This window comes from Indicator indicator, chromosome 31 (assembly GCF_027791375.1).
Source record: "Indicator indicator isolate 239-I01 chromosome 31, UM_Iind_1.1, whole genome shotgun sequence".
In the NCBI taxonomy this organism is placed as follows: domain Eukaryota; kingdom Metazoa; phylum Chordata; class Aves; order Piciformes; family Indicatoridae; genus Indicator; species Indicator indicator.
In genome coordinates this window covers 8,157,987-8,185,666 of record NC_072040.1, presented here as the reverse complement: position 1 = coordinate 8,185,666, position 27,680 = coordinate 8,157,987, and the positions used below count along the sequence as shown (strand labels likewise).

At 39.4% G+C, this 27,680-nt stretch overlaps 1 protein-coding gene across 2 annotated transcripts; it reads right to left on the bottom strand.

Moving 5' to 3' along the window:
- Positions 1–820: 820 nt before the first annotated feature.
- B4GALT6 (beta-1,4-galactosyltransferase 6) lies at positions 821–27,680 on the bottom strand. Of its 2 annotated transcripts, XM_054394678.1 has the most exons (9): positions 27,566–27,680; positions 15,645–15,761; positions 14,959–15,072; positions 9,788–9,912; positions 8,720–8,836; positions 7,626–7,813; positions 3,868–3,990; positions 2,924–3,025; positions 821–1,306 (listed from the first exon to the last, which is right to left on the bottom strand). In XM_054394678.1, the coding sequence occupies exons 1-9, from the start codon at positions 27,678–27,680 to the stop codon at positions 1,159–1,161; spliced, it is 1,149 nt and encodes a 382-aa protein (XP_054250653.1). In that variant the 3' UTR covers positions 821–1,158. The 2 variants fall into 2 exon arrangements, with proteins under 2 accessions (XP_054250653.1, XP_054250654.1); XM_054394679.1 differs by lacking the exon at positions 15,645–15,761.

Sequence of the window (27,680 nt, the reverse complement as noted above, 5' to 3'; positions counted from 1 at the left end):
TTCTGAAAATCCCACACTGCAAGCATTACAACTATTTAGAACTATGTTTTCTTATTTTCATAAAAATCTAACTTGAATATTCTTCCAATGAAGACACATTTTTTTGGCTCTTCTGATTTTGGAGGAATAAAAGTGCTGTTTACTAAGATATAGATATAGATATATTTAATTAAAAAAACGAAAAAGGAAAAAAAAGAATACCAAAATACTGTACACACCCAGACACGTTGGTTTAGGCATTAAAATCCCTGACACTGACACCAGTGGCACACTTGGAAACAGTGAAGAGCTCCTGTAGGTCATCATAACAGCCACAACTGCAAGGTTTCCAATAATACACATGCAATATGCATATAAATAGGGTCTAGATGGCAGGCAGGGTATCATACAGTTTTGCTGGCAATAAATAAAATCCAAAGCTTTCTTTCTAGCAAGTTCTTCTATGAAATTGATTTTTTTCTATATAGATATGCAAAAAGGCCTAGAGCTCAAAACTAGTATAACAGTTTACAGTCATAGCTGGCCAACAATTAATATTTCCTTCATTTCACATAAGGTATAACCTTGTTTTAAGCATACTTACGTTGTACACTTGTTCTTTCATGCTAAGAAAAACATTCCTATAGAATTCAAACAAGAACACACTCAAATACATACTGGAGCATAAAGTATTGAGCTATTTGAAAGGCATGTACACGTAGTAATTTACAGCACATATTTACAAAACACATTTTAAAAAGAAACAGAAGCATTCATTTAAATATGAGGAGGGTTAGGAGGGTGGTTTAGTATAAAAAAAAAAAAAAAAAAAAGCTGGAAGAAGTGGTCCCTTCTGTCCCTACTTCCAGAGAAGCTACAAGTCTGTGTTCTGCAGTTTCTTTAGCTGAGTAGTTAAGAACATGAAGAATGAAGGCTTGGACAGTAGTCTCATGCTGTAAACATCTGAGTGGTGCTGCTGAGTGGTAGCTGCTGGCTTGGCTTTGCTTTTCTTTTCCATGGTACATGCAGTCACTTCTCATCCCAAATATGCATCGAAATGGTCACAAATCTCTAATTCTAAGCTGCTGTTTGTTGGGTTGGTTTTGGTTTACAGTGTCTTTTAGTAGCTTCCAGGTTTAAAAGTTTCTTCTGGTAGGGCAGTCTGTCATTCCACTTCCATCAATAGTCTCTAACAGGAGCGAGTTCTGGTATGAGATTAACAGTTATATTTTTATACAACCTACTGACAAGTATTTTAGGAGTATATATTAAATTGTTCAACCCATCAATATACTGACGCTCTCTGGAATACCTCAGAAGTTTGTATCTGCAGAGGGAGTTGGAAGAACAAAAGATGAGAAAGAATTGTGAGAAACAAGTCAATTGATGTCAGACATGATACTGTACCAGACATTTCATTTTGAAATATGCTTTAAATTCTGGGAATTGGAAACTACCAAATTCCCTTCCCAAGCATTAAAAAAGCAATCTGCTTTCCGGTTTTTAACACACCTAGAATTTTATCTTCACTTATATAACTTGATGTTAAGACTAAACAACAAAGGTGGCATTTATTATGTATGCTTTTTATGGCCTCAAACTAAACTGATTTTAAAAGAACATTCAATTTCTTCATGTTCTTTGGCTATAAAATTCAACTATGGAGCTGAGAGAAGATTTAGGAACCTTCACTCTACATCATTGTACCTTTAAAGGTCCGAATTGTTCTTCATGCCATTCTTGAGACTCCTGTATTTGCAAACATCTAACTTTGAGGTCATTAAAAAAACCCTCCCCAGATTACTAATTTATCATTACAAAACCCTCCCCAGATTACTGATCTATACTTTCTAGTCTCATATCATGTATTTACCCAAGTCTGCTCCACTTGCCTACTTCAAAATGATGAAATAGAAAAGAAAGATATTCCCAGAATGAAATAGCTATTGATAACAGAATTGAGCAGTATTTTTAATTATCTGAAAACACACACCATAAACCCTTAGACTGTGTTTCATGTTCTAATCTTTAGGTGTAGCTCATCTTTGGTTGCTATTCCAGTCTAGGGAATATTCTGGAATCTACTGGTCAGTTAAAGTGTTTGGTATCTTTGGAGCAAAAGAAAGGAACCCAGAAAGGAAAAGTTTACCTCAGTGTAAGGAGGAAATGAGAAGATCTGTATCTCAGGAAAGAACAAAATATGATGGAAGAAACCAATCACTGGACCATAGAATTGTTTTGGTTGGAAAAGACCTCTGAGATCATCAACACCACCATGCCCACCAAACCATGTCCCAGACTGCCATGTCCACACGTTTCTTGAACTCCTCCAGGGATGGTGACTCCACCACCTCCCTGGGCAGCCTGTTCCAATTCCTGACCACTTCTGGAGAAAAGACATTTTTCCCAATCTCCAACCTAAACCTCCCCTGGCACAGTTTCAGGCCACTTCCTCTCGTTCTATCACCCTGATACTAGGCAGAAGAGACCAATGCCTACCTCACTCCAACCTCCTTTCAGGAGCTGCAGAGAGCAATGAGGCCTCCCCTCAGCCTCCTCTTCTCCAGACTAAACCACCCCAGTTCCCTCAGCCAGTCTGTTTTCAGGCAGAAGTCGCTTCCCCTAGCTGTACTGCTTCCTTTTTTCACAATATCCCAATTAACCAACTAATGGAGCCCTGCCAGCACTAATGCCCAAACTATTAAAGAAAAATAACATTTTGCATTAAAGATTATGATGATAACATCTTCTGACATGCCAACTCAGTCTCTCTCATGGTTGAATAAGAAATATCTGAACACCTAACAATGTGTTTAAGAAAACAGAAAGTTTAGCACTAAAGAGGGAATAACACTGACTGCTTGTTTGAACGTGGGGAAGGTTTGTATGGGTGGAAGAGACATTAATAACATCTTTAGCTCTAGTTTTTGAACAGTTTCCTTACCGTCCTAAAAACTGGACTTCACCTCTGTGATGGTGAGGAATGGATTTGTACTTCCCTAAATCTCCCTCTGGTCTTGTTACATTATACCCAGCATAGTGAACCCTGCAGTACAAAAACATTTGGATGAGGAGTGTTAAAAAATTGTTTTCACAAATCACAGCAAAAAGGAAAAATATGTGTCACATCTTTTTAAGGGTAAATCTTTGCTTTCACTGATGTTCTCCCTGAAACCCCCAAACCGCTCCTAACTGAACTAAAAAAAAGCTGTCAATGTGAAATAATAATAATTGCAGAGTCCATCATGCTTTGTTCTTAAAGCACAACAGCATAAGAAGATGAAAATAGTAAGGAAAGAGAACTAAAACATATAATCCTTTAAAAAAATAGCTCTTTTTATGCAAACTCCTGCAGACACTTCATTTTCAGCAGCTCAGCTGGAACATTTTACATTTGTTTCTTGTGAGCTGTTAGTTACACAGCGAGCATTGCTGTCCATTGTTCAACTTTTGTGACATTAATGTAGTTCCAAACTAAACCCCCAAATGCTGCTCCTAAAATATAGAAGTGACTTAAACTCATGCTGACTCCACGTCCATAATGCTAGCAGCAAGGGAGATGTGAATTAAAATCAAAAAGCAACAGAAAAAGACAAGAAGGAATGAGACTAAATATGCTTAATGCATGTTGTTGTACCTCTTATTTGTTACCAGACCTATGTCTTAAAAGCCTGTTAACTGTCCCCAGGCCAAGAAAAAAAAAACATCATACTTATCCCTTCAAACAGTTCTGCTCTGATATTTCTGAAGGGAACTCTCTAGGAAATGATAGAATTTGCTAACTTAAAACAAAGATTAAAATGGAGCAACTGTCAGAAAAAAAAATAATCACCCTCAAAGGGTGGATACCACAGAACCATGAGGAAGGCAGAAACAGTGAACACTCACCTGTTCCAAAGATCATCATCTTCTCCACCCCATCCCCAAAAGGCATTTGGAAACCCATTGATCTTCTTGAACTGTTCCACCGTCAGGCCACTTACACCACCAAAGAACTCATTGTATGGGAGGCTGAAAACAAAAGGCAAATTCTGTTATTAGCTGAACACAGGTAGGCAGCCCTGTCTTTGAACACCACCTCACACATTGTATCAGGTTGGAAAGGACCCTCAAAGGTCATCTTGTCCAACCCCCATGCACTCAGCAGGGACACCGCCAACTGGATCAGGCTGCACAGGGCCACATCAAGGCTATCTTGAATGTCTCCAGGGATGGGGCCTCAACCACATCCCTGGGCTGCCTGCTCCACTATTTCACCACCCTCGTTGCAAAGGACTTCCTCCTGATGTCCAGCCCAAACCTACCCAGCTCCAGTCCCAAACCACTGCGCCCTGTCCCTTCAGCAAAGGCCCTTCCAAACAGACCCCTGCCAGCCCCCCTGCAGGTCCCCCTCAGCTACTGAAATGCTGCTCCAAGGTCTCCACAGGCCAAACAGCCCCAACTCCCTCAGCCCATCCCCACAGGCGAGGTGCTCTCTGAAAAGCGAGAAGCCCCAACCAAGGAGATGAACAGATGCTGAATGTATTCACTGAGGGAAACTGGTTCACAGATCACTGGCATTAAGTAGCACGTACAGAAGATGAACAACATGTTTGAAGCAGTGTCTGAATTGCACAAGTACTCAAACTGTAGCTCAAATTAGTATCAGCATATGAAACAAAAGTCTGTCACCTATTTCAGATGGCTGATTTAGACCCACAGCTGTAGTGTTAAGTAAAATCTTCAAACTATTCTATTTTGACACTATTCAAATGAAGAAAAAAAAAGCCCTCTCTTTAACCAGCTCCAAAAAAGCTACAAGTCAGTAATGCATCCATTCAGTAATTGTAATTCACATCTAAATTCTGCAGAAGTGTTAAGACTTGGAACAGTCTAAGAGTACATGTTCACCCACAGTGGAAAACACTTATTTAAACAAAAAAAAAAATACCCCACCCGATTTTAGAATTTTTAGAAGGTAAATTTTTGAATCAAAAGGCTTTGTTGTCAGCAAGCATACAGTAACTGCTAAAATACATTATTAAGATAACCAGTTGGCCAACAGGAGCAGTGACTATAGCTAGAGAACATACAGAACATATAGGAGAACATACTACACCCAGGCAATGTGATTTCCAGATCTTAAAATACTTCACCAGCCTTCAACAAAGTTATATTTAAGGATCTATATTTACTTCCTCCAATACTGACTTGCACCCTGAAAGCAGAGGCTGCTACAGAAAAGTGTGTTCCTCTTTTAGAAAGAGCACATGGTTTCAGCAAATAAAGGTAATCAAATATATTCTTCAGGAGATGCTTCCAAATTTGGAACCTTCAAGGAGTTAGGGCTACCTACAGAAAGATTTACCATTGCTTAGGACACAGCTGCCACACTGTAGGCCAAATAACCCCCAGAATGTAAGGAGAAAGAAAAAGAAATGTACAGTCATGCAATTCCTAATCTGTGGAAACACAGGGTTCAGCCAAAAGCTGGGAAGTGATGTTTTGCAAGAGCTTGTAGTACTAAAATGAGAAGGAATGGATTGAAGCTTGAGGAGGGTAGATTTAGACTGGAGATTAGGAAGAAAGTCTTTCCAGTGAGGATGGCAAGAGCCTTGAACAGGTTGCCCAGGGAGGTTGTGAATGCTGGAGATGTTCAAGGCCAGGCTGGATGAGGTCTTAAGCAACCTGTTCTAGTGTAAGGTGCCTCTGCCCACAGCAGGGGGGCAGGAAGTAGATGATCTTTAGGGCCCCCTTCCCACCCAAACCATTCTATGAATCTTTGAATCTATGAAATCTTTTGGGGCAGGTTGTTACTGTACCTCCCTTTCAGCATTTAACTGAAATAATTGGTGCCCTAAAAACATTTAAAAACAAAACAAGCAAACAAACAAACAAAAAAAAAATCAAAACCCCAAATGGCTCCTAGCAAAAACCAACAGAAAATTACCACCCACCCAAAAGCAATCCACCAACCAAAAATAAAACCAACTGGGGTAAGAGAGCTCATAAAACCATTTATGGTTTTCATTCAGATGTTATGTATGAGAGTGTGCTGCACATGCACATTTTAGTATATATAGCTAAATATATATTTAGTTTATTTTTATATATATTTATATACAGAGATATATGTAGTCCATAAACACATTTTGTAAACATTTCCCTGCATTTAGACATTTTATAAATGAATCTATCAACACAGGAACTATTTTATAAATACATATAAAGGTAGATGAAATCTCTTTTATTTATGTTACTTCATATTTTTGAAAATACATATGAAATCTTTCAAGGTTTGACTCAATTGGCTGACAACCAGAAGTCCAAACAGAGAGTCATGTTTTCAATGCATTCCTTTTGATCTGTCAGGTTGACCAGGTTGTCAAGTTGAGCAACGCCACAAATAAAACCTCAGGCTGGCAAACACATACTGGAGCAAGCAATAAGCTCCAGCTTTATGTGAAGTGATTGGAAGAGTGTCATGAGGAAGCAGAGTGTTAAAAAGCAAGGGAAACATCATTAATGTAAAATGGCAGTGGGACAGGATGTAACAAAACTGCAGGGCCCACTACATTCATCAAATGTTAACAGAGACTGAAAACAAGGCATGAAATGGGCTTGCAGTAAGAAAAACCTGTTCAGAAAGCAATGCAAAGCAGAAATAAATTGTACAGTAATGAGAAAATTCAGTGAGACATTTTTCCTGTGGTATTTTACTGCAGATCATCTGCTCACCTTCATTAACAGCCACCACAAAGGCTTACGTAGCCACACAAGATTTCTAATCAGCAAGGCAAGTTTTCCCCTCCTGACACACAGACATTTTGGGTTGGTTTTACACATTCATAGATTGTATTGGGTTGGAAGGGACCCTAAAGGCCATCTTGACCAACCCTGCTGCAGTCAGCAGGGACACCTCCAACAAGATCAGGCTGTCCAGGGCCACATCCAGGCTGCTCTTGAATGTCTCCAGGGATGGGGCCTCAAATCACATCCCTGGGCAGCCTGTTCCAGTGTTTCACTACTCTCATGGTAAAGAACATCCTCCTGATGCCCAATGTAAATCTCCCTTGCTCCGGTTTCAAAGCATTGTCCCTCATGCTATCACTACAAGCCCTTCTAAACAGTCCCTCCCCAGCTTTCCTGTAGGTCCCCTTCAGATACTGAAACATTGCTGTAAAGTCTCCCAATTGCCTTTTCCTCTCCAGGCTGAACAGTCCCAATTCTTTCAGCCTGTCTTCACAGGAGAGGTGCTCTGGCCCTCTGATCATCTTTGTGGCTCTCCTCTGGACCTGCTCCAGCAGGTCCATGTCTCTCCTGTGCTTTTGTTTTGTTGTTGGGGTTGGGGTTTTTTGCCATTGTTTGGTTGGCTTTTGTTTTGGTTTGTTTTTTTGTTTGTTTGTTTTGTTTGTTTGTTTTCAAGACCATCCTCACTTCAAGTTCGACACTGAAAATCATAAACAACATCTGCAAATTACCAACACATCACATGCAGATACTGAAATTAAATCTTCCTTTAATCAACAAGATATTCCTTGATGTAAACACCATGGTCAGAGGCTGTTTGATTGCCTTCACCCACTGTAAATACTGTCAAAAATTCCCACAGGCTTTAAGAACATTTCTGGGACTTGAAGCAGTAACAACTAAAAGGAATTACTTACATGTACATATATTTGTCCAGCTTTGCTGCAAAATGCCGTGGCATTTCTCCACAGCCATAGTAATTTCTGTCATTTTCAGGTAAGTGATCCACATCATGAAATATTATGCAGTCCCAGACAGCATCCTTCATGGCCTCTTTGAAGCCAACATTAAAGAGCATTGCACGATTAAAAGGTTGTGTACCTGCCTTCAAACAGAAAAAAAGGAGACACTGTAACCACCCAGAGGCCTGAAGGTACATCCTCTACCCCACAAAATAGCATAATCAAATATATTTGTTATCCCTCTAGCTAAGCAGAAGAATAGCTCTAGTTAGCATCAATTACATCAACTGTATCTCATGATTTAAAGAGTTTAGATGGTCTCCCCTCTTAGAGAAACCTTTACAGCACTAGTAATGCTGAAGCAGCAAAAGATGGGTGGTTTGGATTAATACAGCATGAAGAGTCAAGGAAATAATGACACAAACATCATGGGTGTCTTTCTTGCTAAAACAATCAACTCCAGCAGAACAGACTAGGCTATTTCAGTTAAGGCCCTTGACTTGAGCCCTGAGGTACACCTCTGGTGGCTGGTCACCAGCCAGATGTTGCTGCATTTTCTTTTGTCCTTGCAAACTTCACAGAATCACAGAGTGTTAGTGGTTGGAAGGGACCTCGAAAGATCATCCAGTCCATCCTTCTTGCCAGAGCAGGATCACCTATACCAGATCACACAGGAACGCATCCAGGTGGGTTTTGAAAGTCTCCAAAGAGGGAGACTCCACAACGCCCCTGCGCAGCCTGTTCCAGTGTTCTGTCACCCTCACAGTGAAAAAAATTTTCCTTAACATGCCAATTTTTCCTTGACAGAGACATCATATTCAAAGAGGTGCTGTTATGATTCTTAAAGTATCATCCTGTACTGGAAATAAAGCAACATGGATCTGGCCACTGTTTAAAGCGGGGAACGGAGCTGAACTTTCTCTTCTCGTTCAAAGAACTAGAACAGCAGAGCAACAATTTTCAAATTCTGGATTTATCCAAACCTTGGTAAGATTAATCAACCTCCTTTAGTGAGGTTAAAGTGTCACTTATCAAGTAAATGCTGTTACCTGTTCAACAACATAGAAGGCAAACTCCAGCCGCTGCTTCTGCAACATAGGGATCAGATGGCGGAAAAAAATTGGAAGATGCTCGTGGCGATTCCGGAAAGGAATAAGGATTGCCACCTTCAACAAATATTTTTTTCATATATATATATATATATATGAAAAAAAAAAAAAGAGATAGATAGATTGATATACTATATTAGCACTTTAAAATGTTAATGTTTCAATACAGATCTAGTTTCCCCACAGCTTACACAGGCTTTTCAATGTCTACGTTTCAATTGCCTCAGTGTTTTACACCTTCACCCCCACTAGGAAAGCCTGTTGGATTTTTGCTCAAATTAAAAAAGTGAAAATTCTGGAGTAAAACAGAAATAAGATGTTCCTTTTGTGTTCACTTGATTCTAATCAACGTACATACAGGACAAGTCTGCATCTGTATGATAAAACGTTCAGTAAGGACAGCCAAGGAACCTTCAGAAGTTCTGAACAATCCATTCAGAATCATAGAACCATTAAGGATGGAAAAGACCTCCAAGATCTTTGAGTCCAATCATCGAACACTGTCAAGTCCAACACTAAATCATTCTCTTAAGTGCCACATCTACACATCTTATAAATACCTCCAGGGATGATGATTCAACCACTTCCCTGGGCAGCCTGCTCCAGTGAAGAAATTTTTCCTAATATCCAATCTAAACCTCACCTGGCACAACTTGAGGCTGTTTCCTCTCATCCTGCCCCTTGCTACCTGGGAACAGAGACTGACCCTCACCTTGCTTGCAGGCTGTTGTGAAGAGCAATAAGGTCTCCCCTCAGCCTCCTCTTCTCCACACTAAACTGCCCCAGTTCCCTCAGGTGCTTTTCATGTCAATATTCTGACATACCAATCAACTTAGGAGCATTTAAGTTTCTTGGCAAGCTTTAATCTCTTCTTGAGCACAGGCAGTATAAGAAAGACTAAGATATTACATACTATATAGAATACAGTGCAGGAAAAGACTGAGAGCTTGCAGTGGTGAACTGTCCTTACACACCAACAGCAGAAAAGCCATAAAAGCAGCATCTCACCTTCCATCGTGGCTTACAGTCTTTTGGCTTCCAGTGTCCTCCTGGTTTAATGTCTAAATCTTTTGAAAACAGTTGCTGAATCTCATCAAAACTGATTTCACTCATATTGACATCGATAAGGCCTCCTAAAAGAGGACCAAAAAAAACCCCAAATATTTTATTTCAATTAAGACAGATTTACAGATTGCATTGGGTTGGAAGGGACCCTCAAAAGGTCACTTTGTCTAACCCCCAAGCCAGATTTAACACCCCAAGATGTATCACAGATAAACAGCATCAGAATTCTGTAGTTACACTACCTGCAGATATGAAATATTTATGCTAGCCTCTTAATATTCAGATTTTAAAGAATGAATGTCAGTATTTCCCAACATAAACATCCCTTCAACAAATCCTATAAGCAAAACACTCATTTCAGAGGACACTGAACAAAGAAATTTGAATTCTGTATCTATTTCAGAAAGACAAAGTCATCTTTCATTCTAAGTACTCCTGTAAAGAGTTCCACATCATCTATGCCACTGAATGGATATTCAAATTCTGTGTGTCTTCCTACCTCCACTTCCACAAAAATAAAAAAAAAAGAAAAATGGATCATCACTACACTCAGCAAACCTCCTCAATTTAAATTCTAGATAATTAGGCACATTTTAGATACAGCTTTCAACCACTAATTCACCACTCTCGGCATCAAACCCATTTATAGCAAGTGGCAGGCTTTGAGAATTACCACTTACAGAACTAATTAGCCCTGTGAGAAAAGTATTTGCAAATGGCTACTGATGAGAGTGGAAGTCAGTAAGATGCTGCTTAAAGACCACAGTGTGGTAGCAAAAAAATCAGATTAATGCTTATTATGAGAAAATATTTACACTTAGCTAATAGCTAAAAGCTGGCAGTCATTAGATTATGGATGTGTATAAGTTTCAAACCTGGATTCATAGTAAACACACTCAAAAGCAGAAGGAATAAAGAAAATTTAGGGAGAAGTGTACCACTCATTAAGCAGAAGATCAAGCTGCTCTTCAACAATTACTATGCTAGATCAGACAAAAAAACTTGTAATAACTATCTGACAGAAAAAAGAAAATATTCTGCCTAGTTGTGTCTAAAAACTTAAGCCTTTTGGTGAGGGCTGGAATTTTAAATCAATGAAAGAAATCACTCCCCATTTTGTTCCCTGAGCTCATTCCCAAAAGATTCTCTTTCCAAAAGACTGCTTCATTTTGCAAAACTGAGCTGCCCAGCTATCTAAATCTTTGGGGAAGATTGAAATTTTTGGAGCCTGCTAGGAATAACTATTGCTTTCAGAAGAGAGCAGAAGATAATGCAAGAGCTATTTTAGTTTTTAGTATGATTAAATGTAGAACTACTTGTAAATGTAGAAAGCAACTTAAAAAAAGAAATTAAAGGGAAATGATAGGGGGAAAAAAGATCATGAACAGCATAATAAGAAGACCTTTTAAGAGCAGATTCAAACAAATCCAGAGTTATTAATTTTAGAAGACAAGGGAAGCCAGGCAGTTGCCCCAAAAGACTGTAGAAATACACATCAGAACAAGCTAATCCTAAAGAGCTTAACATAAAATTTATTATTATTACTAAAATAATAATAACAACAACATAATCTAATTTTATTATTGTTATTATTAATAACAGTAAATGTTATTGGTAGTATTATCATTGCTATTGTTAACATTGTTAACATTGTTAACATCAGCATTATGATCATTATTATCATTATTATGGTTGTATCTGAAACTCTTCAATAACCTGAAAAAGGAAATCTTACAAAAAGCAGAAATAAGGATAATGGAAGGAGCAGTACATAGAGTATAAACATGTACAAATTAAAAATATTAAAACAAAAAAGAAGTCACTAAATCAGTTTCAACTGCCAAGAGAGAGAAGAAACAAGAGCCTTTCAGTTTATTTATAGAATCTAATAGGAAAATAAAGATAAATAAAGGTCAATTACTACACAAAAAAGGAAGTAAACAACACATGATGCAAAGAAGTCAGGTGCCTGGGTCTCCAGAGAAAACTTTAAATATCATCAGATGCTTACAGAGCTTAAATAAATCTAAAACAAAACAAAACAAAACAAAAGAAGGAATGCAAAATCAGTATTTATACAAGGCAGGTGATGCTAACTTGATGGGACATGAATTCCCCCCAGACTGTTTAAAAAATTACTATAGTAAACCCTGAAATATTGGTACTATCAAAAGTACACAAGAGAGGGGTGAATAAAATCAGCACTTCTGTAAATATCTGGGCTTAGTGTTCACTCCTTCATTGCTGTCTAGCACACTGCCATAAAACACAGGTATAAAACCAGACACAGAAAAATAAGAAAGCTGAGGAAGCAAAAAGCGTTTTGAAGAACAGAATCCAAACCCAAAATAATTTCAATAAATAAGACCCATACTGAAATCAGTAGAGTGAAATCAGATTTAAAAAGGATGGATTGTTACTGAAGGAGAAATGAAGCACAGGCATACAGAGTAGGAAATACCTGGCTACACAGCAGCATGCAGGAAGGTATTTTGATGGTTTATAATGGATTGCCTATTAATATGAGACAATAAACTATAATGCAATTGCACAAAAATGGCAAATCTCCTTCTGGAATGCATTAACTGCTGTTCTATGAAAGACAGAAGGTAATTACTAGTTTGTTTTGTAACCAGGGTTTCAGCCAGTTGTAATGCTTCACGAGGAAATCAAATTAGAGAAAATCTGCAGAACAAAAAACAAGCATGGCAAGAGCTGCAGAAAGTGTGTATTCTGGAAAGGCTGGAAGTACTGGTCTAGCTACAAAGGAAGAGACTGACAACAGCTTAAGCCTTTTCCAAGACAGAGGAGCCAGCTTCATTCCAAGTATGAAGAAGGGCAAGTCCCCGCTCACTGCAAGGGGGGTTGGACAAGATGACCTTTGAGGGTCCCTTCCAACCCAAGGCAATCTGTGAAAAATCCACATGATTTTGAAGCCAAACCTTATTTCTGGAGAGAAAGAGATTGAAATAAGGCTTAGAATCACACCGTGCCTAATTGCTACTTGGTTTAAAACAGTTTTCTATGTAACTGAAGTTCACAAGGAACTGAGCTGAGCCATACTTCTGGCTCCAGGTCTGTGTGTTTACAATGCAAGATTCAAAGTTTAGAATTTGGAGGTGTTGAATGAAAGACAGATAACAAGCTCTGTCATTGTACTCTTCACTGGATAAACTTCTCTGCTGAGATAAGAAAAGAAGCTGTAATGGATTCTAGATTACTCTAATCCACTATTTGTCTTTGAAGGAAAAAATATCAGCAATTCAGTGTAGCTCTCAGCAACACTGTTCAGTATGATTTGGATCTGAACTGCTATACTAAACACTTAATTACTTGCTGATGCTGAATGACAGCCCACAGCTTAAAAGGTTAAAAATCCAGAAAGGCATCACAGGTACCTGCAGAAACAATTTCATGTTTTCTCTCCTATGAATGAGTAGTTTACTTGTTTGATTTTAAATATAGCAAGTAAAACAAAGATGTTAGCATAACAGATACTAGTAACAGTCACTTCCAGAAACAAACCTAGACTCAGTTACAAAGAGCTGCTGATTCTTCTTTAGTTGCTACTAGTCTAACACCAAAGGAGACATTTCAATTTAACTAATTAGCTCTGAGATCTATACTAATATTACTATTAATTCTTCTCTCAAAGATATTAAGCCTATCCAGAAAACATTTACTAAGACTGAAGCAATTCCACGAATTACTGATTCAATTCACAATTTCTTTCAAATGCACAAACCACATTTATACTTCATCACCCCTTGTAACAGCAACTCCTAACAGAGAAAAAAGCTAGAAGCTCAAAGTGGTTTCTAAGAATAACTCCAGTTTAGCCAAGGGATTGCAATTTTATAAAGGTTAAATGTAAGAACTATCTGCAATAGCAAACATTCAAGTGGTGAAGGTCAAGGTAAAAGCAATCACCACCTCTTTCCTTTTCACATTCAAAATTGTCTCCTGCCCAACACTCCTTAATCTTTAGGGACTGGTTTCTCTACAAGCCAGAGGAGAGCAAACTATGCCCAAAATTTTGTTTGACTCTGAGTTATGGCAGGAAAGGGGAATTCACATTGAAATTTACACTTCTTCACAAGAATTTGTAGGAATAGTCCCAAAAGAAGCTATGCTGTCTACAGAAACTAGATCAAGACATGCCAACAGCCTTTCAGCCATGTTATTAAATCAGGTTACAGACACAGTCACATCAAGGAACTCTTCCAGTCTCAGTTTGTGTAACTGCTTTAATTGTGCAGTACCTGCTTATAAGACCTCCTGCACACACTGGAATACTGCTACTTAGGACAGCTGTGATGGGACAAGTTTGATAAAAACCCAGCAAACCAAAACTGCAGCAGTAGCAAAGAAGCCAGATCAGTTTTTTTATTTCTGCATGACACTCCTCTACAACTAAAACACTTGCAAAGTGATTCAGAAGTTTAGATTCTAGGCTTAAAGACAAATAAAGTTAGAGTCAAGTTCTCTGTAATAGCTTGGAATCTTAAACATCTGGTGTGGTGGGTTGAAAATTCCCCTCCCCCCAATTAAAAAACTGTCCTGAGGATTACAACTTTTCCCTTGTTATGCAAATACTACTTCCCCATGATGACAGGGCTTAAGCAGTTCCTTACCTCCATCAATTCTCACCTCACTACATCATCTTGTTCAGCTTCCTTTACATGAGCTAACTGTGGTTAGCTGAAGAAGATTTAGTAACTTGATTTCTGAATCACTGTATTTAGGAATAGCACTTCTAAAAAAAGAAATTTTTACCTATTCTTCCAAATCTGCAACTCTGAATGGCTTCTTTTTATAAAGTTAAGAGTATGCCTACATATTTATTAAAACATTTCATATTTAACTTGTAGAAAGTTGTTTGTAAATAAAATTTAAAACAGGAAGTGATGAATAATGAGGCAAAAGCTTTAGTAACACTAACTACAGGCAAAATTCTGTAAGCATTATTCTCCACCCTCAGAAGTCTTTTATTCATTATTTGCTGCTATGTATTGCAACTCCTTGTAATTATACTTTTATTTTACAATAGTTGCATTTTGGTTTAATTAAAATCCAGATTACTAAATGAAAGTTAAGGTCAGTTTAAAACTTACTCATGTAAGGCAGCTTCTCTGGACAAGCCTGGTAAGGAGAGTAAGTGAAGTTTTCTGGAAGGTACATTGGTGTTTGAGCCACACAGTCACTAGAGTTGTTCCCTTCAGGATAATCTTTTAAAAAAAGGAATTGATTTCTGTAAAAATCTGTGTTAACCATGAAATTTGTAACATTATCATGCAGGTGACAGCATTAACTTTGTAAGTAACAAACTCCCTAGCAGTAAGGTTAAAAAAACCCTCAATGTTTTACTGCACTAAAGAAACATAGTTAAATTATGATATCTTTGTTAAAGCTATGACAAATACTTCCTACTAAAGTGAACTGATAAACAGTAACCTTTCTACATAAACACAAAGAAAAACTTTCCTGGGAGATGCTGGAGCCCTGGAGCAGATCACCCAAAGAGGTTGTGATGTCTCCTTCTCTGAAGAGATTCCAAACCCACCTGGACATGATCCTGGACAAGCTGCTGTGGGTGACCCTGCTTTAGCAGGCAGGTTGGACTAGATCTCCAGGTCCCTTCCAACCCCCACCATGCTGGGGTTCTGTAACTATCTGGCCTTCACTCCATTTGCAGAGAAACAAAACTCTATTTCATAGTCAAGTTATGACATTAAGATTTGGCTTGTTTGTTTTTCATGAAGTTCTTTTTAAAAGTCAGTTAAAGAAGAAATATTCTTACCTGTGCCATTCAGTGTAGTATTTTTGTTAGTGTACAATCTGATCATGTGTCCTATTGTTTTCACGTTTTCTCTCAACATTATACCACGAGCTTGCACCATGAAGAGATATGTGTTTGCTGATAAAACAAAAAGCAAGTCTGAGTTTTAATTAAAAGAAGGCATTTCCAAATTAGTCTAACAGCCATTTATACCATGTTCATAGTTGTTACTATGACTAACTCCATGGAACATCAATCATTGGAGATGAAGATTCTCAAAGAGTGAAACCTAACAGCAACAAAACAGAAGAATAAAAATAGATTCATAACTACAGGTCTATATAAGACCCAAAATTATAAAATTTCAATAGACATTTTATGTGACACTTTAATTCCTCTTAAAAAAGGAACTGACAGTGCCAAAAAACCCAGTGATATTTACCACTGAAAAAGTTTTCAGATATATGTACACACCTCATGTATGTATCTACATATACAGCATAGAAACACAGGGGAAAAAAACATCTAGAAAATCTTTTAGTCTCAGAGCATTTGGGACTTGGTACTCCTTAGTTAACACAACTTTCAGTCATCATCTACTGCTATTATTTCACCCCAACAGCTGATTCATTATGCAACTGCTACAAACTACTGCCAAGTTCCAGTATTACTGTTTGATAATTATATGTGAAATATTTATTACAGGCATCAGGGGTGAGTAAAACAACATCCTGAGTAATTAAGTGCCTCACAACAACAGCAGCATGAAATATTCCTCTGTTTCAGCCTTGCATTCAAAGCCTGAAATCTGATCTCAAGACAATTCTTTGTCATAAACAGAAGATATTAAGTTGGAAAAGAAGCTGTATGAGTAAGGAAAGAGATATCCAGGGCACACAGAGCTCAAAAAATAAAGGGAAGGACAAATTTTCTTTGCAGAACAGTTTTCACTGTGAGCAAAGAAGAGCTAAGGGATCATCTGTCACTTCACTTATGTTAAGCACCCATTTGTCTGCCAAGTATTTGGCTCACTAACTAGCAACCACTCTAACCAAAAAACGCTCTGAGACTTTGAAGGCAAGAACTAAGCATTTCAGGAAACCAACAAATTCATCTTAATCTGGCATGGAGAGATTCAAGAAAGTTAGAAAATTGTCTCAGGAACCCCACTTCATCATATGACCAGGCAGCAGTGGCATGACAACTCCAGATGGGTTGATATCTTCTTACATCCCAAGACAGAGAACAGAGCTACAGAGAACTGTTTGTAACGGACTGGGGCATCTCCACAGGAAAACACAGTGACTAACTCCACATCAGAAAACAACATCACCAACACCCACAGAGATACAAATATCAACATGAACTTTTAAGGAATATTATTTGCAAGCCCCACAATGATACTTTTGTTTTTAAAAGAATGAATGGAGAGACTCTCTTGTTTTAATTCCTTATCAAAACAAGGACTATTATCACTGAGAAGACAGACTTTGGCCATGCCAGGTGCTATGCATGGCACATAATTTTCAAGCTCTTGGCCACTGTGACTAGTTGTTTTGGTGAACTGGAGTTTACAGGTGTATGGAAGTTACTCAGCTGCTAGCATCCTCAAGTTGTCTCAACACCACCACTCCCAGCCCAGCTACTAGAACAGAGCAGAACAAAAAACCTGCAGCCTTGGTCTGATGACAGAGGTGGGAAATCCAACAAGAATGTTTCTTACTGGGATCCAAGACAACATATAGCACTCAAAACTTGCACAAAAACTTCTTGACATTTCAACCATATTCACTGTAAAGTAGCGCTTTGCATTTCCAATTATTTTCTTACATTTGCAGTTTTCCATTCAAATTCTGGGTTTTATGGCGTCCGCAATAAACAGTTGAGGAAATCCTGACTTTGTGTATGAAGTCACCTACCAACCAACATTTTCCTTTAGGAATTAACAGCCTACTCACTGTGGGTGACAGAGTGAGAAACAGAAAAGCCTCAATGCTGTGCCAACACTCTGCAGCAAAAGCTAAAAGGTTTTTACCAGCACTGCTGGGGTCAAAAATCCAAAGCACATGTCTACAGAGACCTATACTGAGACCTCATGCTGATAGCCCATAAATCATTTCATTAGCTGTTGCTTGTTCCTTTTTCTTCATAAATACTACAAGCCCCTATCCTCAAACTCCCTGAGAACAATACCACCTTTCTTAATGAGAAAGATCAGTGCTTTTTGTTCTACTTAAATGTTCACCAGCCTTGGGAATTTCTTTCTGGCTGCTGTCAACTCACAAGGATTGCAAACACTTCAGCTGTTAGACAGATGTCACTTGCTGCACACAAAGTGACAGAAATTATGGACGCTGTGCAGCCAGCAAGCACTCTGCAGCACTGCTCCTGACATGCCTGAGATGAAAAATGTGCTCCAGAAGTCACTGTGAGGAATATTAGAAAAAAAACCTACTCAAACATGTTATTGTTGCAGCCTTAGGAACCTGATACAGTAGAGAGCTAAGACAGACCTTCAAATAAGTCCACGAGAACATCAAGACGACCATATAACTGTTGCCCATTCCTATGGGAAACTCTACGGTGGTCCAGATAACACAGACATAAACCTTGACAGAACAGATTTCAAAAGCAGCTGCATCTCCCCTGTGGAAGGACAGCTTACTTCCTCTGACAAAGATTAGAACACTAACACATCAGAGCTTTGTGAGAGACAAGGTTAGAAAAGACATTTCTCTCAAAAGCAGGTATTATGAGAATACAGAACTAAAAAACAATCAGGCAAAGTCTGCTGCCACCTTGGCCTAAGTATTCAAGAGTTGCTCTCACTAATGGGAAGATCTAGCCCTGCCATGTCTTCTTCAAACTATCCCTGTGGTCTACCCCGATCCAACACCTCATCCTCCTTGCTGATCTTCCTGTCAACTCACCATCCAGCTCTAGCCAAATATGTAAACACAATGAAACATCTTCCTGTCTGTGCACTCTTTGTCCCAGCAACCTGGGAGTCCAGCACAATCACAGTCAGGAGGAGTACAGATCTGATCAGTTTATTCCACACTCATTTAACAGCTGCTTAGGTAGTGGCAAACACTTAAGTAGCCAGTTAATTACTTCAAAAGCTAAAAGCATCAGGCAAAAATGAAAGATGTTCATTTAATCCTAAAAATAAATCTCATCTACTGGCAGAGGTTTTTCAGCAAAGACCTGCGAAAAAGAGTAGAGGTCACATCTCACACCAACCAGCAGGCACAGCAACAAAGCACTCAGAGAATTCACAGCAGCCAGAAGAGTAACAGAAATCCATCTTTTCTGCTAGTGTGGTGAGGGAAGAAGACAGCAGAATACAGAGAGCTGGAGTCTGATGACTTCCACAGCAATCGCGTTTTCAGCTATCATTAGCACTTCAATACTGGTCATCTTCCCAAGTCTGGCACAGGTTTCCACAAACCTTACTTGTGCTGTCAGGAATATGGCCCTCAAAAAACCAGCCTCAACATTACAGGCCTTGGGTCTCAGGAAGCACTTCAACCATGCCACTATCTGCTGGAGGAACAAGACCATTAGATAAAAGCAGTCCAAGAGGTTCCTGGAGTGCACTGATAGCAATTTCCTGACACTAGTAGCAAAGAAGCCAAGGAAGGGAGGTGCTGTGCTGGACCTCATGCTTGCCAATGAGAAGGGGCTCACTGGGGATGCAAAGATCAAAGACAGCCTTGGCTGCAGTGACCATAAAACAGTGGAGCTCAGATCTGAGATACTTCATAGAGAACTCTGGGACACTGCAAAATTCCAGTTCCAACACAGCTCTACAGAATATAGGTCTTGCCAAACGACAGCTGCCCCTGAAGTTACTCATCTGCCCTTCACAGGACTTTTTACCATGAGGGTGGTGAAATATTGGAACAGCTTGCCCAGGGACGTGGTTGAGGCTCCATCCCTGAAGACATCAAAGATCAGACTTGATGTGGCCCTGGGCAGCCTGATGTAGCTGGAGGTGTCCTTGCTGACTGCAGGGGGGTTGGACAAGATGACCTTTGAGGGTCCCTTCCAACCTGATGCAATCTGTGAATCTGAAAAGCAGACTCAACACATTGCATGAAAATTGACATGGATTCCAATGAGTTAACAGAAAGTTCTCCAGTAGTAATTGTAAATGGGGAATTATCTCCTGGGGACATTTCTAGAACAAGTCCCATGTGGATCTCTTCTCATCTCAAGGTTATATGATAGTATTCTCAGCAAGACTACAGTTATAAATACACTGTTGGCAGAGCTCATGCATGGCAAATTAACACAAAAGTGTTAACAATCACATTCTACAAACTAATCTAAATACACAGCAAGTAGAGCTCAGTTTAAGACTGCTTCTGAAACATCCCAGTCACCATTCCAGCAGCTAGGAATAGTTTCCACAGGTACAAGATAGGAATTTTAGTCTGGAAAACAGATTCTTTAATCAATTTTGCAGTAGAGGACAATATCTTAAGTAATACAAGGCTGCTGTAAACTGGGTCCTGCTCAGAAACTGAACTTCACAGTGACCACAGATAAATCCTACACTAATCCTTCAACTTCCATAGGATTGCATTTATTTTAACGCATTTCTTGTCAATCGGAAGTTGGGTTTTAAAACAGATGCTACAACAACAAAGAAGGGCAAAAGTCTGTGTCTTCTGAAATATTTTAAACCTGATTTGTTGTTGAATGTTTAGTGCCAGCTTTGCAGTATTTGTAATTCAATAACAAATCCAAACTCGTTTCATACAGATGGTGAGGCTGCACGTTTGTGTGCCTCCTTCAAGGAAAAATCTATCAGGAAGATACAGATCCCCTCAACCTACTAAAAATACCAACCAGTAGTAAGTAATGTTTCTGGAAGCTAAGAGGTGCAGATGGATGAATCTGTATCAGCTACAAAAGAGAGGCTTCAAAATTGTTGTAAGCAGCAGTGTTTTTCCAGTACTCCAGACAATCCCTGTTTGCTCCCTGCCACAAAGGACGTGCCAAATGCATGAGTCCTCTGACTGCAAGTCTGAGGAATTGAACAAATGTCAGTTCACTGTTTATTTGAGCCACTAAGAAAGCCTCATTGATCATGTCTATGTTCACAGGTGAAGAAAAAAACAAACTATCAGAATTCCTTTCTCCAGCAATATTTTTTAGCATGACAAATGATACAATAATCAATACAATTTCTAACACATCTGATACTATTTTATGCTCCAATCTCCAGCTATTACTTGATTATACAGCAAGTCAGAAATCATCCCATAGCTAATTCTGAAACAGAATCCTGCAGGAATTTAAAAATCAGCATTGCTGTGACCATCACCAAGACAGTTTATAGATTTACTTGTTTGGTTTTTTTTCTTCCACTCAAAGCAGATTCAATCAGAAACATAAATATTTTTCTTCCATTTCTATTGTAGCAAAACTTCAACTCCAGCTTTAAAATTCATACTTATATTTCATGCAGACATTTGTTCAGTGAAGACTGTTCTAGGCATGCTGACTTTGGACATCAACAATTGAATAGTTTTATAGTGATGTTTTAAGCCTAAGTCTTGTTAGTTCTTCTAGATTTCTGTTTTCCTGTGTTCAGTTACTGAGAAAAATGGAAAACTGAGGTACCTGTAAATTGAATACTCCTAGTACCTGTAAACTGAATACTCCAAGCATCGTCCTAAATAAATTTAGAAAGAATAGATGTACAATAAAGTGAAAGTCAAGAAAGACAGCTGCAAATTTGGGAAAAATGAAGTAAGCATTGGGGCCACCTTGCAAAAAAGCTTCTTATGTATCTGAAAGTCCTGAAACCAGTCTCTCCACTGTATCCACGTGAATCTACCACTGCATCCCACACGATGCACAGTCATTCCATGCTGCTCCCCACAATGTCACTGCATCATTTGAATACAAAAGACTGCCCAGAACAGGCTTAAAGCTGCAGAAAGGCAAGCACAGATAATCACTTACAGCCTTATTAATGAAAAAGCAATAGGCAAGCTACCTTTCCCCACAGATTGATGTGGAAATGGTTGAAACCTTGTCCTTGTGACAAAGTGCTGCACACTGTGCCTTGTTTTTTTTCCTCTTTTCTGACTAAGAGCAACACTGCATGATGAATTCTCCATGGAATCTTATGCAGGCGAGATTCCTGACTAATAACTAGAGTGTACCTAAGGGCTTTAGAAAAACTATCAGATCAAGATGCAAAACAACTGATTCAGAAAGAAATGCACATTTAGTCAAAGCTTATCTGTTGGTAAAAGTGACAGTCAGGAATGACTGAACTGCAATAACTTACTCAGCAGCAGGTGCTAGGAATGACTATGCTGGGCCAACATCAAGAAACATCTTTGCATATCCCAGAAAAAGGCAGAAAACTTACCCATGAAACTGCCCAGGTTCTTAATGAGCCTCAGTCAGAATTTCAAGGAATTCCTGATCACTGGGAATTAGTGATCAGGCAGAAGAATGTGTAAGCTCTTTGCACAGGAAAAAAAAAAAGGTAAGACCTTATTCATCAGAATCACACAGAATCAATATGGTTGGAAAAGACCTTTGAGTCTCAAGTCCAACCATTATCTAACTCTACCAGAAAACTGACTAAAATTCTTCTGTTAAAGGGTGTGGTCGTAAAAAGTTACAGTGTGAGCAAAAAAAAAAAAAAAAAAGACCAGCACAAGATAATGAAAGGAGTCCTGCCTTCAAATGAAGCTTTTGATAACAGATGAAACTTTTTAATATCTGAGAATAGCTCCCAAACAACAGCTAGGTCTGTAGTGCAGACATATCCCTGCAGAAATCATGAAACAAAGGGACAGAGACGCTTCGCTCACTCAAGAAACTTGTAAGAGATTCAGGAAAACATCTGGATAGAAAGGAGTGAAAGGAGGAGATAGCAGCAAAAAGGGAAAAAAGTGAACATTTAGCACGTCCTGCAAAACCCATCAGCATCAAAGGAGGAGAGTAGCAAAGGGCTTGTTTTAAGCAGACTAACTGTATTATTTCTGTTTCAGTGCAGACCTGGAGATGAATAAAACCTACTGCCTTAAGATCAGGCTCTACTATAAAACCCTCAGACAAGATACTACCAACCCATGTATCACTGTATGCTGCCCTGTATTAGCAACAGCACAACCAGCAGATTGATAGAAGCCTTTATTTAGCAACTAGTGAAACCACATTTGAGATGCTGTGTCCAGTTTGGGGATCCCAGTAAGAGACAGACATTAGCACACCAGAGCAAGCCCCAGGGGAAAGCTTCCAAAATGGAGTATATGATGAATAAGTAGAAATTGAAAGAAAAAGGGTTGTTCAGTTTTAGTAGAAGTGGCTAAGGGGAGAATGAATTTTTTTTACTATCTTCAGCTATGCAGTAGAAGCACAGTATAGAGATGATGGAACTAAACACTGAGAAAAGACACAATGCAATGGACACAAGAGATGGATGAGAAATTATGATTACATATTACAATCCTCACAGCTGTCAAACACTGGAACAGGTCTGCTAGAGAGACTGCAGAGTCTCCATCCCTGGAGTTACTCAAAACTCAACTGGACACAGCCCTGTGCAATTCGATCTAGTAGGATCTGCTTTCAGCAGGAGGTTGGATCAGATGACTTCCAGAGGCCCCTGCCAATCTAAATTATTCTATGATCAAACAGGAAGTCTTTAGAAACACCAGGAACAAAGAATATTAGCACAAAGGTTGTACCCACATCTATGTGCTCAGCACCTGGAAGCGCTGGCAAACATTTATCTTGCTGATAGTATTTTCAGGTCTTTCCTCCACTTCTGTACAAGGAGAGATAGCTCCATTTCCTATTTGGAAAATTACTTCCTAATAACAAAATAGAAAGTAGATTGATATCGAATTGCGAGCTAAAACCAATGGAAAGCTTTCCAAGTTCCATCCAGCCTGCACAGCTGTGCTGTGGTTTGGACTGCCAGAGTAGTGAAGTTTTAATAAGAGAAGCAGAAGACCAGAAGAGAGAAGAGAGTAGCTGTTTTTTTTTCCTCTATTTCATCACACACTCATGACTTCTAGTTACTGATGCCAAAGACAGACTCATCTTCCCTGATCACTGCACTGCTCCATAAACAGTTCTTAAGAGAATACTGAACTTATCTTGTCCAAGCTAGCCAAGTTAGACTGCAACAACACTGGGAGCTCTAAGGTATCCTTCCACCCTATCTGGTAAAGGTTCTCTGTTGAAGTCAGACAGAAAAGAATAATCCAGATATGAGTAAGAGAGAATTTTATGAGATCAGTTATGGTATCCAATGCCATTTCAGTTATGACACTAAAAAAAAAAAAAAGGGAAAAAAAAAACCCACAGAATAAATCCTCTGGCAATACTTAGATGGACTTGGCAGTGAAAAAAGATCAGCAAACGTTGTCTCTTGGTCATCAGTGCCTTGCTGCTCTGCCTTATTCTCCTCATCCTTTCCATGATGCAAGCTTGAACCTGAATACGTGTTCTGAACAGCTGTCAGCATCAGACATTGACAGTTCAAGTGCCTTTTATCAGTACTGTTATCTACAACATCAAAAAAATTGTATTGGTTCCAAGATCCCTGCTCTCACCCAGCTTCTTTGGTCTTGAACTGCAGTGCACCTGGGTATTTATAACTTGCAGTGAGTTTCAGAATCACAGGCTACCTTCATCCATTAATTCAAACCCAGAAGCTTCAGTTGGTATCTTTTCATTCCAGGTACCAGAGAAGGAGCACCTGATAAAGTACTGACAGACAGGACTTTCTGGAGAAGCAGTGTCTGTTATCTGCTTCCATCTAATACTTGAGACTATCACATTTAACCATTTCAATAAGATTTTCAAATATTTTAAAAGTTTTCTGCTATTTAACCTTGCCATCATATTCCTCTAGGCTCTGCTGCAAAACATCCACTCAAACAGGGAAAGCAAAAGTAAAAAGAAAAATTAGATTTCTCTACTGCTGTGTTTGAATTCCTTTGGCTATCAAAAGACCACCAGGGTGCTGAGGTAGGTTTGCAACCATCTCTGCCACATCCCATCACCTGTTCTTACAGAAGAGGGGAAAGGAGGCACATGAACAACCCCAACATAGGAGATGTATTCTTCTCAAGCACATAAACCTTTTATTTGCCTATTATGTGTCTCTGAAAACCTGACACTGAAATGCTTTTCCTCTCCTCATATTCTGAATGGGATATCTAAAATTTCTGTTTCTCAAAGAACTAACATCCTGTGAGGCCTCTACATAGCAATAATTATTGTACAAATAAAAATATTTAAATCTAAAACATAATTTAAAAACTTGAAGTAATAAAGACTTTTCCCTCAAAACAAACTGTCAGCATTCCAAATTGACCCAAACTGCATTTGCCACAAAATTTGCAATGTTGCTTAAAAAAAATGCAGTAATTCTATTTTCTCATTAGTGTGAAGGACAGAGGGAATGTGATAATAACCTCTCTGAGAATTCTCCCAGTGCTAAGGTCTTGTGTAGACATCACCTGCCTTTGATAAGCCATGAACTGCTTGCTAGGAGAGAATTCCATTCTATTAGCCCATAAGAATTCAAATTTTCCCTCAGCTTTGCTATCTCTCAACCCACTTATTTTTCTCCTCCCACCTTCCTGTGCACTGCTGCTCCATAAAACACTGGGGAGTCCAGCTTCTCCCTCTCTTTTCAGTTCCTCTGATCAACAGGAAGAGAAACCAGCCAGGGAACAGCTCCAGTTGCCTAGAACACAATTAGAACTTTCTTCCACTCTGCTACTGCACTTTGTAGCTTGTCAGTCAAGGAAGAAGATATTCTGATGAACCAAAAATGTCTTAACTAAAACATATCTGGACATACACATTAGGACATTTTACAATTTAGCTGCAGATATATTTCATTAAAAGGTGCTAACAAATAAGGTGGCTGAATTTCCATGGAGCAAATTCCCAGGAAATCAGCATCACATCTGCAAGATGACAGATTGAAGTGACCAGTATGAAACTTCCCTATTGCCCTTTACCACTTTCTATAATCGCTCCCCCAGTAAGACCAGCACAACATGGCAACATTTCAGCTGGAAAGATGTGCCACTCACTCTAATATAGTTGGGGTTTGATTTGCTTCAGCTGGATGAGTTCACAACACAACTTCATCCAGAGTTAGGGCTGTACACCACTGAACAGCAGTGGAAAGAGTTGTAATCTCACAAACTTGAGTACCTGCTGAAGAGCTCTGTATCATGAAACCAGAGCTTGAAGGGGCCAACTGCAGTACATCCGAGATAGCCAGAGAGAACAGTTCAAGTGTGACTTTTTTCCTTAAGTTTGACCAGGCCAAAATAATCTACCCTGAGAACGCTTTTGGTGCATACAGATTTCATTATACTCCTGGCACAAAACAAACTGAATAGAGACATAAACCCTGATAGCTGAGCAGCAAGATGAAGACAGGAAAGAAAAGACTCATTGCTAGAGGCTCTGGCTCTGAAGCAGCACTGCATAAGCCTGGTTTAGTAAGAAGAGGATGTACTTCTAAGAAGATACCTGTTGGAAGAAGAAACATTTAAATAGTAAGGTAAAACTCCAGCAATGCACATTATGTAAGATGTTAGTAGTTTCACTTGTAAAGATGCAGAAACTGCACTTTTGCTTTCCAAATCACACACCAACTGCCTGCAATTACTCTGATACTGCGCTGGTGTCTCATAGAACTAAATTGTCTAAGTGGACCCCAGCAGCAAGATTCACTCACATATAACACTGTATTACATCTCTTTCAGCAGGGAAACAATGTCAGGCAAAAAACTCAGTAACTCCAATTCATGACATATTCCTTAATATTTTGTTCATATTTATTCAAACTGTAAGAATCATTGACATGTCATTATGCTAGTATGAAGTGCTATAAGTATGGGAGAAGTAACTGCACCTTGAAAGAGTTTGCAAGCTAAATAGAAGACTCTGAACAAGAGGAAACAAAAGGGGATGAAGATACCAGTCAATGGGAAACAATTCCTGCAGGTTCAGCGGTCAAATCAATGTGGACATTTTGTAGTAATGTCTGCAAAGAGGCATTTTAAGCACCAAAACCAAAGAGTGAGATGATTTTACAGCTATTTAGGCAGCACCTGATAAGCAAGAAGTGCAGTAAACAGTGTCAGCATTCCTGGGGGTAAAAAGGGAAATATTGCCTAGGCAATAGACATCCAACACAGTGAAACTCTGCAGAGCAGCACAGAGGACATTGCTTTTGTTAGCTTAGGGGTAAAGGAAGCCAGTTCTGAAAAGTTCACCCACTAAGAAAAAGCCTGATGGTCCCAGAAACTGCAGAAGAGTGAACTAAGGAAAACAGTTTATTTTGTTTTGTCAGACTCAGACCTACACCACTATTTCACGTAGCGGGAGTTACCAGTCTGTAAAACGTGTGGAAAGAGATCCCACTGACACAAGTAACAATAAATATACAAATTGGTTCTTAGTTTCTGTCCACGCGTGCATTCTTATTAACAAAGTTACTAATGATCTAAAAGATGAATGCGTTCAAGCGACTCCAGCAGGCAGTTCCGCAGTTCTTTCCTGCCTTCGACCATTCAGTTATAACACGATGCAACGGTGAGCTGCTTTATTTGCCTGACTTTTCCAGCCTGGAAAGCAAGAACAGCATCTACCCACCTCGCGATGGCAGCTGAATCTTCTAGAGCATTTAAAACCAATAGAACAAAGATTTGAGATTAACACACGTTACGGGCGCCGTGACGGCCCCGCCAGCCCAGGGACTGCCCTTTCGGCACCCCTTGCCTGGTGCCGCCAGTGCCGTCCCCGCCGCGGAGCCCGGCGGGTGCACACCGCCGAGGCCGCCCCGCAGCGCCCATCGCCCCCTGCCCGCTGGGCCGCGGCGCCCACCTCCGCCCTTACCCCTCCGCGGGAGGCGGCTCCCGACTCACCGATCCCGGGGGCCACATAAATGAAGTAGAGACAGGAGGAGGAGAAGGAGAAGAAGAAGATGAAGGCGAGCATGGAGCGATTGGAGACCCGCAGCACCTTCCGGAGCACTGGCAT